This window comes from Halichoerus grypus, chromosome 5 (assembly GCF_964656455.1).
Source record: "Halichoerus grypus chromosome 5, mHalGry1.hap1.1, whole genome shotgun sequence".
NCBI lineage: Eukaryota > Metazoa > Chordata > Mammalia > Carnivora > Phocidae > Halichoerus > Halichoerus grypus.
Genome location: NC_135716.1, coordinates 92,929,487 through 92,948,134, shown reverse-complemented (window position 1 = coordinate 92,948,134; position 18,648 = coordinate 92,929,487). Strand labels below are relative to the sequence as shown.

General features: G+C 38.1%; 1 protein-coding gene across 3 annotated transcripts in view; it reads right to left on the bottom strand.

The window, feature by feature from the left end:
- Positions 1-18,648, bottom strand: part of DENND2C (DENN domain containing 2C) — a 79,775-nt gene that overhangs the window by 21,681 nt on the left and 39,446 nt on the right. For all 3 annotated transcript variants that reach the window (XM_036088501.2, XM_036088502.2, XM_078072572.1), the window contains exons 2-7: positions 14,074-15,091; positions 13,402-13,538; positions 12,896-13,008; positions 12,089-12,259; positions 7,730-7,826; positions 1,710-1,754 (exon numbers count right to left, since the gene is read on the bottom strand). In XM_036088501.2, the coding sequence (XP_035944394.1) occupies positions 1,710-1,754; positions 7,730-7,826; positions 12,089-12,259; positions 12,896-13,008; positions 13,402-13,538; positions 14,074-14,900 (1,390 nt within the window). In that variant the 5' untranslated portion in view covers positions 14,901-15,091. The remainder of the gene's footprint in view (positions 1-1,709; positions 1,755-7,729; positions 7,827-12,088; positions 12,260-12,895; positions 13,009-13,401; positions 13,539-14,073; positions 15,092-18,648) is intronic.

Genomic DNA, 18,648 nt, shown 5'->3' with positions numbered 1-18,648 from the left:
CGTGTGTGTGTGTGTGTTTGTGTGTGGGGGGGAGATTTGATAAAAGAACTGAGTCCAATAGAGTCTAAGTACATAAGGGATGAGTCTGATATAATTAAAACAAAAACTCTCCTCACATTAAAGAAACTGTCCTTTTTTCCCTTTTCTCCTTGGCATATATTGCTAATAATGGACATACGCTTATATCAAGATATGGTGCTAAATGAAGAGGGAAAAAATGAAGCAACAGAAGACATCTATTAACGGACTATTTCACAAAAGAATGAAATTACGGAAGCATACTAAATACTTAAACAATATGAGCAATTCCACTCAAAACTGGATAGCATTTAGCCTTTATTCCCTTTTTTTTTTTTAAGATTTTATTTATTTATTTGACAGAGAGAGACACAGCGAGAGAGGGAGCACAAGCAGGGGGAGTGGGAGAGGGAGAAGCAGGCTTCCCTCGGAACAGGGAGCCCGATGTGGGGCTTGATCCCAGGACCCTGGGATCATGACTTTAGCCGAAGGCAGACACTTAACAACTGAGCCACCCAGGAGTCCCCTAGCCTTTATTCTCATATATCTCTAAATTGTGAACAATTTGGGGTAGTCTCCTTTAGGGAAAATGCAGTAGTTGCAGAAGAAATAGTCTAAGTGTCCCAGAGATTTGATTATGTGTCATTCTGAGCCGTGATTAAAAGACACATCCTCTAATTGTTTGCTTTTCTTTTGAGAGAGGATGCATTCTGCCCCCAAAGAAGTTACACTATGGATCAAATATTAAGAACACGTAAAAATTCATCTCAGAATGGCTCCCTGGAATTATCCAGACCATGTAGTGCTCTAGGCAAAACTTTACTGACTCCGAAGGTCTCAGTTCAAGTCAAGAAAATTTTAGGTCCTGTTTCTCAGGAGTAATAACTTTAAATTCGTCATCTTTACACATCCAAGCTGAACCTGATGACGACTTAAGTTTCACCTTCAGTCAGGCTACTGAATCAAACACCTGAAGCAATTCAGGCCAATGGAGAGAGCACATGACTATTAATCATAAGATCAGAGTATCAGACTTGGAACTGCCTGTACTCAGCTTTGATAATTCCTATCTCTGACTTTTCCCATGCCTCAGTATGTCGGTCAGTTAAACAGGAACTTATAATTTGCTGTGAAAATCCATTAGATGAAGGATACAGAGCACCACAAAGTGCTTGAACAAATACAGCCAAAAATGCATGGCAGATTCTATATTCTAACAGAAAGTACATGGCACAATAATTTGAAATATAAATGAATGCCTCTGAATAAGAAACAGATCGATGTTTCCTGTCTCGATGTCAGAGATATCGAAGTTAAATAAGTACACGTGAGTGACTATGAAAAATCAGATATTTAATGGTATTTGTCTCAGAGGATGATTCACATACTCTGTTTTGGCTGCTGGGAAGCTACTGCATATATGTCTGAACATGCAGCCCCACCGCTCCCCTAGAACATTCCATCTTAAGAACCAGACTGTCTCATTCCAACATGGGAGCTTTTTAACTCTGTCAAACATCTGATGGCATACTGTGTAGTTCCCCAAATCTCAACAGGTCCTTACCATGAAGAAATCGCCTACAAAATAAAGTTTAATGTGGGAAAAACATGCTCAACCACAAAGGAAGGTGCCACTCCACCCATAACCATAAGCATCACGAGAAAGGGAGCAGCCCCATTGACTCACTCACTCTTTGGCAGATACTCAGCATCACTTTCGTTCCCACTGGTTTCACCTGGAAAGAGAGAGAGAGTTCCTAGTTGTATTGTCCAACAGGAGCAAGTCCATGGGGGTGAGGACAGTGTAAAGCCTGCATGGACCTGGAGACTTGGAGTCAGGAGTATTAAGGATGCTGAGCCTTCCTCCAGACCACTTAGTTACAACAGGGTCGGGCAGTCACGAAAGAGAACAGACAGCTCAGAGAAGCAACTAATCCAACCTAGCTTCTTCCCACACCCCGTCTCCCTCCCTCCTCAGTTCCCAGCTCATCCTTAATTCTATGAAGTCTGGTTCAGAGTAGATTCTATTTCTACATTCCTTGCCTCGTCTTTATATTCCCAAATAAGATGCCAAAGGTAGACACCAACCGGGCTGAGTAAAAATCTCAACACAGAACCAACTTATGAATTTAGAGTCATAGGAAAATGTGGGGCTCAGAGGGATAACCACATACATTTATGAAGAAACATACCTCTTTTATGAGGCTTCTAAGCTACTTCTAGGCCAAACTCAGTGTTTCTTTACTCTGAATTCTTACAGTACTCAGACTGCTTTGAACTGCTCTTGTTTTCCCCAATCAGATTTTAAGTACCTTGGTGCTTTGGTGATAAGGAGCTATGCATTTATAAGGGAGTGTTTTGTACCACAATGCTAAGCACATGGCTAATTTACTTACACACACACACACACACACACATACACACACAGCTTTCTGAACAAGAGAATGAAAAATTTCTAGATTAAGTCTGAAAAGTTAAAGCAAAATTTAAAAATGTACAGAAAGGGAAAATCTTTCTGTAATTTTCCTCCCTTCCCCCTTTCTTTCTTTCCAGACACTTCCATAGTTTCCTAAGAGGTGCCTGGTGCTAAGGACACAAACAGAACTTTCTGCATCAAGAAAAACAAGGCTAGGGGTCATAAATGAAAAATGCATATGAGTTTAACTGTATAAAAATGTGAAATTTCTCCCTAATAAAAAATTACTAAATTTGAAAAGCAAACAATGAACTGGGAAGATATTTGTAATACATATTGCCGACACAAGGATAAATTTCTTCATATTCAAACAGCTGTTACAAATGAACAAGAAAAATTACAGCACAACAGAAAAATGAATAAAGGGTAGGAATAAGCAATCCATAGAAAAAGATTTATAACTGTTGATAAATATGGTAATTGTCCAAATTTATAATTAAAGAAATGTAAATTAAAATAATAAATAAGTTCCAATATTCAACCATGCTATTGGCAAAAATAAAAAGCTTTATATAACATAGTATTAGTGAAAACTATGAGAAGAAAGTCATTTTCAAATGCTGTTCATAGAAATGTAAGCAGTTACAATGTGTGGGACAATTTGGCAGCAGTTATAAAAATTTTAAATGTACATGTTTTTTGGTTAAGTCCACTGCTAGAAGTTATTCTACAGATGTATTCTTACCAATATACAAATATATATACAAAAAGATGTATGATGCAGTATTGTTTGAAGAGCAAAAAAATATATATATGTATATATATATACATAACTTCAAATCCATAGGTCAAATAAAATGTGAAACAACCAAAATGTCTCCCAGCTTAAATAAAATCCTTCTATATCCATACAATGAACTACAGTACAGCTATGTGGATCTCTATGTGTTCATACTGAAAGAGCTCTGAAATATATCACTTTTTGTTTTTAATTTATTTATTTACTTATTTTATTTATTTATTTTTAAAGATTTTATTTATTTATTTGACACAGAGAGAGAGCGAGAGCAGGAACACCAGCAGGGGGAGTGGGAGAGGGAGAAGCAGGCTTCCCGCTGAGCAGGGAGCCCGATGTGGGGCTCGATCCCAAGACCCTGGGATCATGACCTGAGCCGAAGGAAGATGCTTAACCAACAGAGCCACCCAGGCACCCCTCACTTTTTTTTTTTTTTTAACAAGACATACAAAGTCTGAATGGTATAAAAAATTATTTGGGTAGAAAAATACTTACATGTGCATAAAATTTTCTGGGAGTAGTAGGAGGTTTGGGAAGCTTTGGGTTTTCATTTTTTCTTATTCTTTACTAATGTAAGTTCTTGCCGTACTCATTTAAATTTAATAATAAGGAATAAGAGAACATTAAAAAATACTGCTTCTTCATAAGAGATGTAACAGAAAAAGTAACTATTTAAATATTGTATACTGTATAGGTTTTGGGTGGGGGTTGGATTTTTTTTTTTTTTTTAAGTAGGCTCCACGCCCAAACATTGCGCTTGAACTCATGACCCTGAGATCAAGAGTTGCATGCTCTACCAGACTGGGCCAGCCAGGCGCCTCCTTTTTTTTAATTCAAAAAAAAAAAAAACCTTTAAATTAATTAATTTATTTAAAGTAGGCTCCACACCCAATGTGGGGCTTGAACTCATGACCCTGAGATCAAGGGTCACACCCTCTACCGACTGAGCCAGCCAGGTGCCCCCAATTTTTTTTTAATTTGGGTATAGTTGACACACAATGTTACATTAGTTTCAGGTGTACAATATAGCGATTTGACAAGTGCATACATTATGCTCTGCTCACTGCAAGTGTAGGTACTATCTCATTGGGCTTTATAACTTCAAATTAACCACCGTGATAGAAAGCATACTGGAGCTAGGAAGCATGACTCAGTATGAAGGAACAAACACTGTGAACTCCTGAGTCCTGTCTGTGTCCTTAGCATCAGGCACTTCTTAGGGGCCTATTAAGTATCTGGAAAGAAAGAAAAGGAAGGGGAAAGGAAGCAAAGGTAATACAACTGAAAAAAGACCCTACCAAAGCTCATTTAGGTAGCTTTAATATATTCACATCTGTAGGTTTTGATGATCTGCATTCCAAGACACTGAATGAAGGTGAAGGGGTTTATAAGCCAATAGGAAAATCTACTGAGAATCTGTAGGGATCAAAAAAGAAATAGGTTGTCCCTTCTTTATATGTGACTTCAACACCAAAATCATAATGATAGAATTGAAGAAGGTCAATAAATCATTTTATAACAGCTGATAACTAAAAGTTAAGAAATGTTTAGGTTGGAACAGATTCAGTAAAACCTAGCGTGTACTGACAAAGTAGGCAAATATAATTATCTGGTTCTACTAGTCACTGTTGATCTACAGACAAAAGCTTAAGGAGGAAAAGGAAAACCTGAGAATGTGACTATGGAGCCGGGAGATCCTGAGGCATGAGAGAAATTCCTCAGACCCACTAGAGGAGCTGGTCCCAGAGACTGGGTAAATGCATAGTTTCTTTGAGCCATGCAAAAGAAAAACACAGTTGTGGGGAAGGGTTACAATTTAGGAACTGCTCCTTTCTTTTTCGTTTTTGTTGTTAGAAGTTTGCCATTCATGCTGTTGAATTTTTTTTTTTCAATAATGATACAGTGAAAAAAAAGGGTTTGGCTCTTCAAAAACTTACCTTAGAGCCAAATTTACTAAAATGTTCCTAATCCTTAAGGCATAAATAAGGCATACAAATAGAATAAGAGATCAGTGAGAGCCCATTTAGCAGCATACCTCGACAGTGTAGTTGTTAGTAGACTGCTATTAATCTGGGAAAATGGTAAAGTTTTGTAAGACTTTGTCTGGGCACCAATGTCTTGAAATTTTACATAATTTGCAATTTACAATGTATTTCCTTATCTAGAAACAGTGACAATAATGTCTGCCACATAAGGCTATTGAGAAAATTAATGATAATGAGTCTGAAAGGGTCCAGCATAATATCTGGCACCAGTTTTCATCTTCTGTATCTAGTTCTGAATTACACAAATACAAAGTCTTTGACAATATCCTTGTTGAGGATAAAAAATACACACGGAGAAGAAGTAAACTGCTAAAGGGGCGCCTGGGTGGCTCAGTTGGTTAAGCGACTGCCTTCGGCTCAGGTCATGATCCTGGAGTGCCTGGATCGAGTCCCGCATCGGGCTCCCTGCTCGGCAGGGAGCCTGCTTCTCCCTGACCCTCCCCCGTCTCATGTGCTCTCTCTCTCTCTCATTCTCTCTGTCTCAAATAAATAAATAAAATCTTTAAAAAAAAAAAAAAAAGAAGTAAACTGCTAAAAATCAAGGGTTATGAGAAAAACTGAGAGTAACTGTTGGTGATAGAAAAGGATAAGATTTCATGGTACCATGCTCCTTCCTTCAAATGGACACTTTCTCCTCTGGTTCAGCTTCTTCCTCTGTAAAATTAGGATAGTCCCTGCCTCCTAGTGTTGTTGAGTGTTGTCCATGAGATAAATACGTAGGGAAACTAATACTTCATTCTGTAAATGGTACCTACTAGTCACAATAACCAAAATTATTTTTTCTGCAGAAGAGAAGATTATAACATGTTTTGATAACTGCTTTTGAAAATATGGAAATTTGAAAAAAATATGAAAACTTGTATCTAAAATGGTGACTAGTTGATTTTAGAGTAAGGGAAAAGAGTCTTAGATTGTAGCATGGAGGATTTTATTTTCAGATAGTAATTGTTGGAATGCAGAATAGATTTTCAAGGGAAATTAAGAAATTGCTGTCTTTGGACATCTGCAAAAATAGGAAACATTCTTCTGTGGTATGACTTGGCTGTTGTTTCTCATTTGACAAAAATTGCTAAATTCTACATATTCTTTGCCAGATAGCCAAGTTAAGAATCTTGCGTCAGTCTATATGAAATTCTAATAGCTCACTATGGATGTCAAAGTTTCTTTTTTTCTTTTTTAAAGATTTTATTTATTTATTTGACAGAGAGAGACACAGCGAGAGAGGGAACACAAGCATGGGGAATGGGAGAGGGAGAAGCTGGCCTCTCGCCGAGCAAAGAGCCCGATGTGGGGCTCGATCCCAGGACCCTGGGATCATGACCTGAGCCGAAGGCAGATGCTTAATGACTGAGCCACCCAGGTGTCCGATGTTGAAAGTTTCTTAAGACAAGTTTTGGGGCGCCTGGGTGGCACAGTCGGTTATGCATCCAACTGCTGGTTTTGGCTCAGGTCGTGATCTCAGGGTTGTGAGATAAAGCCCCGCGTCTGTGCTTGAGATTCTCTCTCCCTCTCCCTCTGCCCCCCTCCACCCCCCGCTCATGCTCTCTCTAAAATAAAAAATAAGGGCGCCTGGGTGGCTCAGATGGTTAAGCGTCTGCCTTCGGCTCAGGTCATGATCCCAGAGTCCTGGGATCGAGTCCCGCATTGGGCTTCCTGCTCCTTGGGAGCCTGCTTCTCCCTCTGCCTCTCTCTTTCTCTCTCTCTCTGTCTCTCATGAATAAATAAATAAAATCTTTAAAAATAAGTAAATAAATAAAAAATAAATCTTTAAAAAAAAGACAATGTAAGTTTTCTCTAGGCATCTGAAGGATAAAACTACTGAGCTGAGTATATGATTACCAGTTGAGCACCACATACCTGTGGTCTATATATATCTAATATGCTCATTTCTCTACTAAAAGAGTCAATCCTGATAAATGACCATATATCAAAGTAGGATTACAAAATAATGATGCAATTTGCCTATGAAAATTAGTCTTTTTTTTTTAAAGAAAATTAGTCTTACTGGTTTCTAATTATTTTTTAACGTATTTTTATTTATTTTTTAAGATTATTTATTTATTTATTTGACACAGAGAGAGAAAGAGACAGCGAGAGAGGGAACACAAGCAGGGGAAGTGGGAGAGGGAGAAGCAGGCTTCCCGCCAAGCAGGGAGCCCGATGTGGGGTTTGATCCCAGGACCCTGGGATCATGACCTGAGCCGAAGGCAGACACTTAGCAACTGAGCCACCCAGGCACTCCATTAACTTATTTATTTTTTAACGTTATTATTACTTGGCACAGAACTAAATAAAAGGGATTTGAGGAAGAATAAGAAACAATCCCTTATCCTAAAGAAGTTATGTTGAAGTGGGATAGGAAAGGAAACCAAAAATTATAATTCACATAAACATTAAGTTATACGATTCTCCCTTCAAATGCTGATAGCTCTGGATAGCTGGAACAATTCTTACCTTTTGAGGGAGGTACGTCTTTTCCAGTGTATGGGTGTAACTTTACCCTCTTTTTCCCTCTCTTAGATTCAAATATGTCAGCAATTTTCAATACAAGCTGAAAGAAGACCAACAAAGTACAAGTTAAAACCAACATCAACTTTTTTTTTTTAAGATTTTATTTTTAAGTAATCTCTACACCCACCTTGGGGCTCGAACTCACAACCCCCAGATCAAGAGTTGTACATTCCACTGACTGAACCAGCCCGTGCTCCCACTTTTTCTTTTTAAAGATTCAATACCAAGTCTTGATGATATTAATTAGTGATTCTCATTCAGAGAAAGATCCATTTTATAAATAAAAACCTTTACATTTTTAAAATTTGGAACCTAAAATGATCTTTATTAAGATAATATGTTGTTCTAATATAAAGTCCATACAACATGGGTAAGAGAAGGAGGAAAGGGTATCTCCTTTCCAGCAGAACCCAGCACAGGCTCTTAGAGAGATACCTTGTCACTCTATGTCACAACATGCAAGAAATCTGTCTACTGCACTCTATTTGTTGACCAAGCCTTCCCTATCACCCAGAGTAGGAAGAGGAATATTCATTCCACTTGGAAGCCAGGCTAAGGCTTAGTTATTTCTTTTTTTTTTTTTTAATTTTTTATTGTTATGTTAATCCCCATACATTACATCATTAGTTTTTGATGTAGTGTTCCATGATTCATTGTTTGTGCATAACACCCAGTGCTCCATGCAGAACGTGCTTTCCTCAATACCCATCACCAGGCTAACCCATCCTCCCACCCCACTCCCCTCTAGAACCCTCAGTTTGTTTTTCAGAGTCCATCGTCTCTCATGGTTCGTCTACCCCTCCGATTTCCCCCCCTTCATTCTTCCCCTCCTGCTATCTTCTTTTTTTTTTCCTTAACATATATTGCATTATTTGTTTCAGAGGTACAGATCTGAGATTCAACAGTCTTGCACAATTCACAGCGCTTACCAGAGCACATACCCTCCCAAGGCTTAGTTATTTCTGTTCCCAGGAATTCTTCGCAAAAAGAAGATAATCATGCTGACAAAGATTTTGTCCCAGCAAATACTCTCTTTGCTACTGGGAGCACCAATATTATAATTTATTTTAGAAACGTCATAAAAATAGGAGGCTCTCAAATACGCTTTAGTATAAAAACCAGGCTCCATTTAGTAAGCATTACTCAGAATTTTTTTTTTTTTTTGCTGCTGGGAGGTATGTGTGAAAGAGACAGACAGACACACACGCACACAGAGTAGGTTTATGTGTCAACAAAACTGAAATAAAAAATCTTTTAAAAAGAGAGGAAAAAAATTAAGCTGATGAACAGTCACTTTTAAAAGGAGGAATTTGGGGCGTCCGGCTGGCTCAGTCGGTGGAGCATGCGTTTGAGCCCCACCGTGGGTGTAGAGATTGCTTAAGTAAATAAACTTAAAAAAAAAAAAAATAAAAGGAGGAATTCATTAGTTTTCCATGTATATTTCTCTTTTTTCTTAAAATTCCAAGCTTTTCCTTAATCATTAATCCTGAATTAACATATTTAATGCCCAGAATTACAACTGTTAGGAACATTAAGAACCAACAAGTTGCTTGAGAAAAATGTTCCTGTTTTCTCTTTTGTCCTTGTTTCTCTAGCAATCCTGGCAATCCATAGGCAGTGAATCAGTCCAGAGAAAGAAAAATAACATGTGAGAAACATGTGCTTCCAATATGCAGATTATTCCCACATTTCTGGATGAGTTTATTCTTTTGAAAATTTTGTAGCTGCCATTCAAGTGAAAAATTACCAATGTTCTTAAATATTACCATAATTAAAAAAAAAAACAAGAGAATCCAACATAAAAAGATATTGTTAGGGGCTATAGGAAAGATATATGAGAGTAAACATGTATTTTAGAGATATACTGACCACAAATAGTGTAATTATTTTTTTTTAAGATTTATCTATTTTAGAGAGAGCACGCGCTCGAGCGGGGGTAGAGGGAGAGGGAGAGAGAATCTTAAGCAGATGTCACGCTGAGCATGGAGCCTGACATGGGGCTCGATCTCATGACCCTGAGATCATGACCTGAACTGAAACAAAGAGTCGGATGCTTAACTGACCGTGCCACCCAGGCACCCCTAAAAATAGTATAATTATTAATAAGCATTTGAAAATTATACTCAATAGGAGACTCAAATATTATAAAGGAAAGGGAACTATCTGCTCTAGAAATATGAGATAAAGTAATAAAATTGAAATTTTGCTTATGAGTTAGGAAGAGGAGCTTACACTTACCTTCCAGTAAATACTGGAGGGTACAGTAGGAAATATTATAGAATATTCTTCCTACAAAATGATAGAAACCATATTGCTATGCACAGCTGACACGAACAATGTGAGACATTAGGAAATCTACTCTAGCAAACAATCCCACACAGGCTTTCACAGTAGGGAAAGAAAGGAAGGGTGGGGAACAGGCATATGGACTAGATCAGTGATTTTTAAACTATGAAACCAGTTTTCCTTCCTGGGATAGCTGTAGCCATCAAAGGGGAAGTAAATGAAAACTGCTTTCCTCATGGAATGTTATTGCTGAAGATACTCAAAAGTCAAAATTTTGCATTGCAAATAGAACATCCTAATAGGATTTAATCCAAGGAGGGTCGCTAACAGCTTATTCCTGCCTGATCATCAAGAGTTCATCGCCATATTTTCCCACCTCACTTCTCAAAAGACCTCTGAGGAAATAACTAGAAAAGGAAAAGTTGGATCCTATCACCTAGAGTTAGAAAGAGAAAAAGCTTCGAGTACTTGGGGGATCCACAGTACCTAAAACACGGAGGCATGAAATTAAAAGCACTGCAAATTTCCGTGAGTCTCACTAAAATCTACAATCCATTATTCCCAAATGTTTGTTAATGTCATTCCAAGAACCACGTCTTAAATGCAATCCCTTATGTGTTTGTACTCTCACCCCTGTGAACACGATCTGTTGTCTCTGGGCCATGTGGGAGGCTGCTTCGCTGTGCCAGCATGATATATGAGAGGACAGAACTACTGTAGAAAGCCTAGCAATTCTTTAAACATTGGATTCTTACATATTCCTCACCATACGCAGGAGAGTAAACAGCTAAAGAGGTTTGCCTTTTTTTTTTTTTCACTGAGAGAGATGTGTTTAGTGCTTTTTTAAAGCCGTGTGTCTTTAACTCTTCACATATTAAAGAGGGAGCGGCAGGAAATAGATCAGAAGAATTAAAGTATTGTGGAACAGAATATTTCCCATGGAACCGATCAGCAGTTACTAAACCAAAAAACAGCTGGACTTTTGTTTAATGTTAAAATCAGGTACAAACACTGTGTGCCAAATGAATAACATGCAGCTAATTCAGATGGGATTAAGGAAAGGAATACTATTTGAATGATCTGATTTTTTTTTCATTTCTGCAGAGTTATCCTGAAAACATTCTAAATTATAGAACAAAGTAACAAAGAATTTAAAAATATTTTCATGCAATTTCTTAAGTATCTCTCCTTGAAAACATATATCTGTTTACAAATAATCCCAATTTCTTCATTTTGGTTCTAAAAGCTCTGTGTGAGATGATTTAGATTTACTGCCTTTTCTCCCTTGAGAGAAAAATCATTTATTTAATGTAATTGCTGATAATTTCTATTCCCAAGTAAGAGTCAAATTTCTTTTTTCTTCCCCCAAATGGAAATTTTTGCCCCAAATTAAAGGCATATACTTTGTTATTACTGAAAATCTGTAAATTCAGGCACAAAACTGTTCACTTTGGCAATTAAATAAGTGAGTGAAAATAACAGCACTGGGGTGCCTGGGTGGCTCAGTCGGTTAAACGACTGCCTTTGGCTCAGGTCATGATCCCAGGGTCCTGGGATCGAGCCCCACATCGGGCTCCCTGCTCAGTGGGGAGTCTGCTTCTCCCTCTCTCTCTGCCCCTCTCCCCCGGCTTGTGCTCTTTCTCTCTCTCTCTCAAATAAATAAATAAAAATCTTTAAAAAAAGAAAATAACACTGAAGCCAGCTTAATAGAATGTCCTCTTACATGAGATTCTAGTGCTTCCTTGAAACAGGCAGCTGATTTTAATGAGAACTAAGGTAACCGAAGTGAAAGCTTCCATCTAAAATCAATTCTCCAAATCCATAAAGAAGCCCTGGCAAAAGCCACTCATGCATTTTTCTTGCATGAGCAAAAACCTAAATCTTAAGGCTGCTTTCCAAATCTTCTCATTCCAGTAGATCAGTTCTAACCTATTATTCATTTCAGTCTAAAGTGTATTTATTCTCATTTATGGAAATGAAGTAAGAGTCAAAGAATGAAAGTACTAGAGTCCTTACCCTGGGAAGATTTTTTCTTTTCCTGTATGCAACTTCTCCAGCTCGGAAAAGCTTCCATTCAGTTAAAGTGACAGGCAAAGTGGTATCCTTTGTGAGCTTTGATCGTAAATAAGCTTGGGAGCTCTTCAGTTCCATAGTCTTCCGGTGGAGGAACTGAGGCTTGGGAGGAAGCTAAAACAGGAGAAGATGTACTGGTAAAGGTAAGATCGTCTAGGGAATGCCGATGGTCTCAAGGTCAAGTTATCTTAGAAAAAGATGTATCTTGTCTTTCAAGTCACCTCAATTGAGGATACCAGAATTTCTTTTTCCCCATTTGTAAAGTCGTTTCTCAGGTTTCTAATCCAGTGTTCTACTACGATGTCATCACGTTTCCAGAAAACAAGAGCTCAGAGTCCTCATTAACTCAAGGCAGCCTTCGCTTGCGGGGGTGACGAATGCTTTCGGGGATGAGACAGGTAATTTAGGCCACAGACTGTCGTGGGACTAATAGGGAGCTGTGGTAACTACAGTGAAATGAAAAGCTCATGGCTTGTCTAAAGGTGTTCACATTCTCATTTTTTGAAGTGCTAGTAAGTGAACAAACAGAAACCCGAAAACCAAAGAAAACAAAAAGCTGTGTGCTGCCCCCACAAAACCCCACAAAGAACACAAAAACCACCATTACCAACAAAACCCATTTTCAGTGCCTCTTAATCTTGGCCCTAGTTAAACCATTTTAACCTTTTTGTGGGGATCATAAACAAGATTCTTATGTTTTCTTACATTAATTACATATAATGTTTTCTTATACTGATTCTTTGGTTATACCTTTGGTGCTCTGAAAGCACTTTTCGGGGGTGGTAGCTTCCATGCCGAAGGGGATCTCCACATGGGCAAAGGCTGCACCGGAATATCTTCATATGGATTCTCTTTGGCGGGATCTTGAAAAATAATGGGAAAACAAAGTTTAGAGAAACATAGTTAAATGGAAACAAAGGGACTACAGCTAGGAAAAGAAATAAATAACTATGTTCAGCTTCCTAACCTATATTGCTTGGCCCTCTAAGCTTGAAAACCACTCAGGCGTCCAACCAAGCTAAAAGAATTCTCAAAATACTATACTATAAACATTGACTTCTGAACTGAGCAGTCCACTAAACTGGCTATAAAAACTGTTCAAGAATAAAAGAATTTATATGACAAAAGTTTCCATATTTAAAAGAAATAGCTACAGCAAGATATGCTTGATTATAAAAGAAAATACCAACCTACAGTTAAGGGCCCCACCAAATACATACTCATTAAATTTAATTGCAAAGTTTGTGGACACATACATATGATATCCTCATAGATATTGTCCTCCGACTGTGTGTAATAAAGTGCTGAGCCAGAATTTCTTCCAAGTTCTTCATGAATCTTTGGTGAGCTCCGATTTCGAAAGTGCTGAATATCCTCAAATTCAAAGGATTTCCTTAAGAAAGGAGATAGATTTTAAAGTTATATGTTTTAAAACTTAGTCTTCTTTAAATTGGTATGATAGAGAGAAATCAATAAGTAAAGGACTTGTACGCAGAATTACAAAGGTGTTTTATCAGATACCTAAGAATAATAAACTAGGCTGGTACCTTATATACACCATGAGAAAATTGGAGGCTTTTGGCCAATTACATTCATGTTCCTTATTGCGTAACTTTATTAAATTCACTCTCTAAAGGAAAGTGAAGCCAAGACCAGCATGTCCTAAATGAAGCAGAAGAATGTACTTACTTCTCTACATATTCTTACAGATACAAAATGCAAGTTTTTCTGATGTTCTTATGTCCGCAAATTGTCTTAGATATTATTTCCTTTTGTAGGTACTTTTCCCTTGGGTTAATCAACATCTGTAAAATCAGACTAGGCCTGTAACCCATGCAGGGAAATGAAAATGGCTTTGAAAAGAAAAAAGCTCAGTAGTTTTGTAAGGACAATACTTAGAAATCATTACAGAGCAAATAAAAACACACCTTTTAGATCTCCCTCTGATTTTTCTGCCATATTTCTTTGGTTCAGGTTCCTGAGAAGAGGCCAAACAAGACTCTGCGCAAGAATTATTTTCACAGTATTTTCTGTCACAGTTTCTTTCTTTACATGGCATAACACCGGATTCAGATAAATATCTGAATGTCCTGCGAGGTTTGGGCAAAGGATTTATAGAAGGTCCACATTCTTGTCCCTCGGGTTCAGAGTAAATATTTTCTAAGCTCTTGGTTATTCCATATGAACTATCCAGAACTCTGAAATTCAGTTCTTTTTCTGAAGAGTCACAATGTTCTAAAGCCAAATTTAAGACTTTATCCGGGGGGAGTGCTTCTATTTTCTTCCACAGGATCTGTGAGGTATAGAAATTTCCTGGAGGTAAGGAAGTCTCTGGGTCCAAAACAACTTCTTTCCAGCTTTCGATCTGTTTGACCCGAGAACATACCCAATTGGATTCTGATTCATTTCTAAAGAGGTGTGTATCCTCACATCCACGTTTCCCACTTTCATCCTCAGTCTGATCGTGGCTTTTCGCATCTTCATTAATATCTAGACCAACATTGCGAGAGTTGGTTATATCCAACTTTTTGCTCTTCCCCTCAGCAACGGGATTTTTCTTAAGAAGAATCTCTTGATGACAGTTATTATATCTCACTCCAAAGTCCCTTGGATGCCACTTCTCTGGATTAGATATACCATTAGTTCTTCCTTCCCACTGAGAAATTTTTTGTTTGATGTTTCTGCAGTGGCTTCTTGACAGTGTCTGAACAGCAGAACGAGAAAAACCGGCATCCATGTTCCCAGTTGGGTGCATGACAAAGTCTGAATGTTACTGAGGCTCCATTTTAAGTAACTGTGAAATACTGTATTCTTTATCCTGTCAGTTAGAATCCAAACAATTCCAGCATTTCCCTTTCATCTTTAACTTGGAAAGCTCTTTTTAAAAAGAAAAATTTTGATCATTGATCCTTGTTGAAAATGGCTGCAACTTTATCTTGAATATTCCTATTAAAAAGAGACAATCATATGTTAGCACAGTTTTATAATTTCCTAATTTAAAGTCCACTACAACACTGCCTATCTATCCCTAAATAATTCATTTACATTGCCTATGTAAAAATGCACCTGTCATCCACTAAGTAATTCAACTCCATAAACGCATTCCTAGGGTGGTGATAGAACACAGAGGAAATATTACTTGTGATATTTCTCAAATTGTCAGCTTTAATGTTCTGCTGTATTTAATTTCCTAAAGTTAGGTAGAATGAGGTTTTATAAGAGATTACACATAGTAGTATACAATGTTATTTTATAAAATCAATTCGTTATGAAAACTTCTCTTAATGAAACAAGGACCAACAGAGTATTATAAAAAGCATACATTTACAGAAATACATCTCAACTAAGTAAAAAGTTTATGTATACATCCAGAGAAGAGCCAGTTAGTCTGGAAACACATCAACACCTAATTTCCTCCTTCTCTCCTACGTGGGGAGATAATACTAGCCCTTATTTCAACATACCCTGATTTCAACTTTACTATTAGCAGCCCAGGATTCTATATGCACGGTGCTAATGAAAAGCCAATGTGCCATTAACTATCAGGTGCTTTAAAATATCATAACCTATTTCGTCACCGACTGAACTTTGCACATGGCTGCCACCACACCCTTGACCCAAATCGGCAAAAATACTTACAGGCTCTGTCACAGTGCTTCCTTTCACATACAGGCTTCACTCATTGAGGCCCATAAATGTTTCCTCAAATGTAAAAATTGGCATAGAACTTTTCTTATCACTGAGTAAAGACCCGATCTCAAGTTCTCCTGTATACTGGTTATAAATAACAACTGATTCAAAACTTCCTGAGGCAGGGGTCATCCTTCCTTGAGCTTTGTCTGTGGGGCCTTGATTAACAGGCAGGAAAATATCTTGGCCCGGCTCTGTCAGGGCAGCTGACCAAAACTGATACACAATTCACACACAAAATGTATTCTAGGCAGGACAATTGTTAATCAGGGCTTCCATCAACTTTCCTTTCAACCATTCGTACAAGTTTGTAGGAAAATCAGCTTTGCCTGCAAATAAACTTGGATGAGGATCTAATGAAAAAAAAATCATTCTAAATAACCTTAAGAAAGTTAATGTGGGTGGAAAAAAAAAAACAACAAAAAACCCAAAGCCCCAAAATACTAAAGCTGTTGTTGCAGAATTTTTTTTTTTTTTTGGCTGCCGCCACCACCACCACAGCTTCCTTGCTTTGAGTGACCCGCCCGCGCCGTCTGGCACCCAGGCCCAGAACTCTCCATGAAAGACTAATGCATACAATGTGAAGGGCCAGTCAGTGGCCGCTCATTTATTAAACTGAAAATCCTTTTGCCGCTTCTACTGTTCACAGAGGATTCCTAAGGATTTTAGGGTGTCCTTGAGACTCATGTTTTCCTCACTATAGACAAGACCCTTGAACAAGGCCAGGGTGAAGGATGCTGACCTCCCGCACAGTTGAAAATCTGCCTGTAACTTTTGACTCCACCAAAATTTAGTTACCAACAGCCTACAGATGGCAGGAAGAAGCCTTACCGATAACATTAACAGCTGATTAACACCTATGTATTATATGCTGTATTCTTTTTTTTAATATACTGTATTCTTACAATAAACCAGAGAAAATATTCAGAAAAATACCAAGGAAGAGGGGCGCCTGGGTGGCTCAGTCATTAGGCATCTGCCTTCGGCTCAGGTCATGATCCCAGGGTCCTGGGATCCAGCCCCGCATTGGGCTCCCTGCTCAGCGGGAAGCCTGCTTCTCCCTCTCCCACTCCCCCTGCTTGTGTTCCCTCTCTCGCTGTGTCTCTCTCTGTCAAATAAATAAATAAAATCTTAAAAAAAAAAAAAAGAAAAATCCCAAGGAAGAGAAAATATATTTACAGTGCTGTACACTACTTAACGCAAAATATCCACCTAGAAGTGAACCCGTACAATTCAAACATGTGTCGTTCAAGGGTCAACTGTATTTTTCTCTCTCCTAGGAGCCTAGTAGAGGTTTTCAGCAGTCTTTGTTAATGCTTTCTTTACTTTTTCTTTGTTACTATGCGAATGTATGTAATGTATGAATGAATGTAAAGTATGAATGGGTCAAAGTGGGAAGAAAGATGAAATTTGCTAAGGTTAAAGAAATTTTTTTTTAGGGCTAAAGAAATTTAACTTCAAAATTACTAGCAACAAATGCTAATTATGGACTTCACACACAAATATGAATGATGTGTATTGATGGTGTTTCTGTGGCAATGGGCTAGCACAGCAACATAAGACACTCCTTTTTTTTTTTTAAAGATTTTATTTATTTATTTGAGAGAGAGAATGACATAGAGACAGAGCATGAGAGGGGGGGAGGGTCAGAGGGAGAAGCAGACTCCCTGCTGAGCAGGGAGCCTGATGTGGGACTCGATCCCGGGACTGCAGGATCATGACCTGAGCCGAAGGCAGTCGCTTAACCAACTGAGCCACCCAGGCCCCCAACATAAGACACTCCTAACAGAAGCGGGCATTATAAACAGAAATGCTACTTGCTCCTAAATGTACATATTAATTCGCCACAGCTTTCAAAAAAATGGACAAACGATTTCAGAAACAAAAAAGTTTTAACGCATTCTAACTAGACGGATGTCTACCTAGACAGTACAGAGAATTTATCTTTATATCTGATTTCACAGTTCCAATTTTTGACAGATTAAACTCTTTATAATGTGGCTTGTCTATTCTAATACACAAGTTCTGATTTTGTCCCCTCCAAAAAATAAGAATCACTCACCAAAGCAGGAGGCATCTCATGTCTGACTTGAACCTAATTAAATTCTGAGCCACCTTCCTCCTCAGGACCTGCTCCCCATGGCTCTCATTCTCTGTGAGATCCTATATGTCCCACTGGCCACCTCCCCAGTTTCTTGCGTTGACCACCACTACCAGGAACATTCTAAGCCCTAAGTGCTGGCCCAGCTTTCAAGTCCTAGATCTCTCCACAGCTTCATCTTTTGGAAAACTCCCTGAAGCCAACTCACACATTTGTCCCTAGAGATTGCTTCCTCAAGTTTGCTGCAACAGTCCTAACAAAAACACAGACTGAGAAAATGTGACAACTTCAACAGTTTTTAGAATTCTTTTTTCTCTTAATACCACAAAATGAGTCAGACTTCCCTCCCTTTAAAGATGACTAAGGCAGGCAGGACTCACAACTTAAAGAGGAGGGTGAGCACTCGCTAACCACAATGGACATCTCAACAGAAGAAAGAGCAACAGAACAAAAGACGTACAAATATGAAAAATCAAGCATGATTTTGTAAGTATAATAAAACAGCATGCTTGGAATAAAGGGTACTAATCAAACTTTTTTTTCCTGTTCTTTGTTCCCAAAGAGGTGATCCTTCATCAAGTCCCCTTGTTTTTATTTTCTGTTTTTTCGAGTATTTACTTTCATCCAAGAAACACATCAACTGTAGTTTATCAGCTTAAAATGTAATGTATACTATAACTTACCACATATAGGATTCTGTGTTTTTAGCATA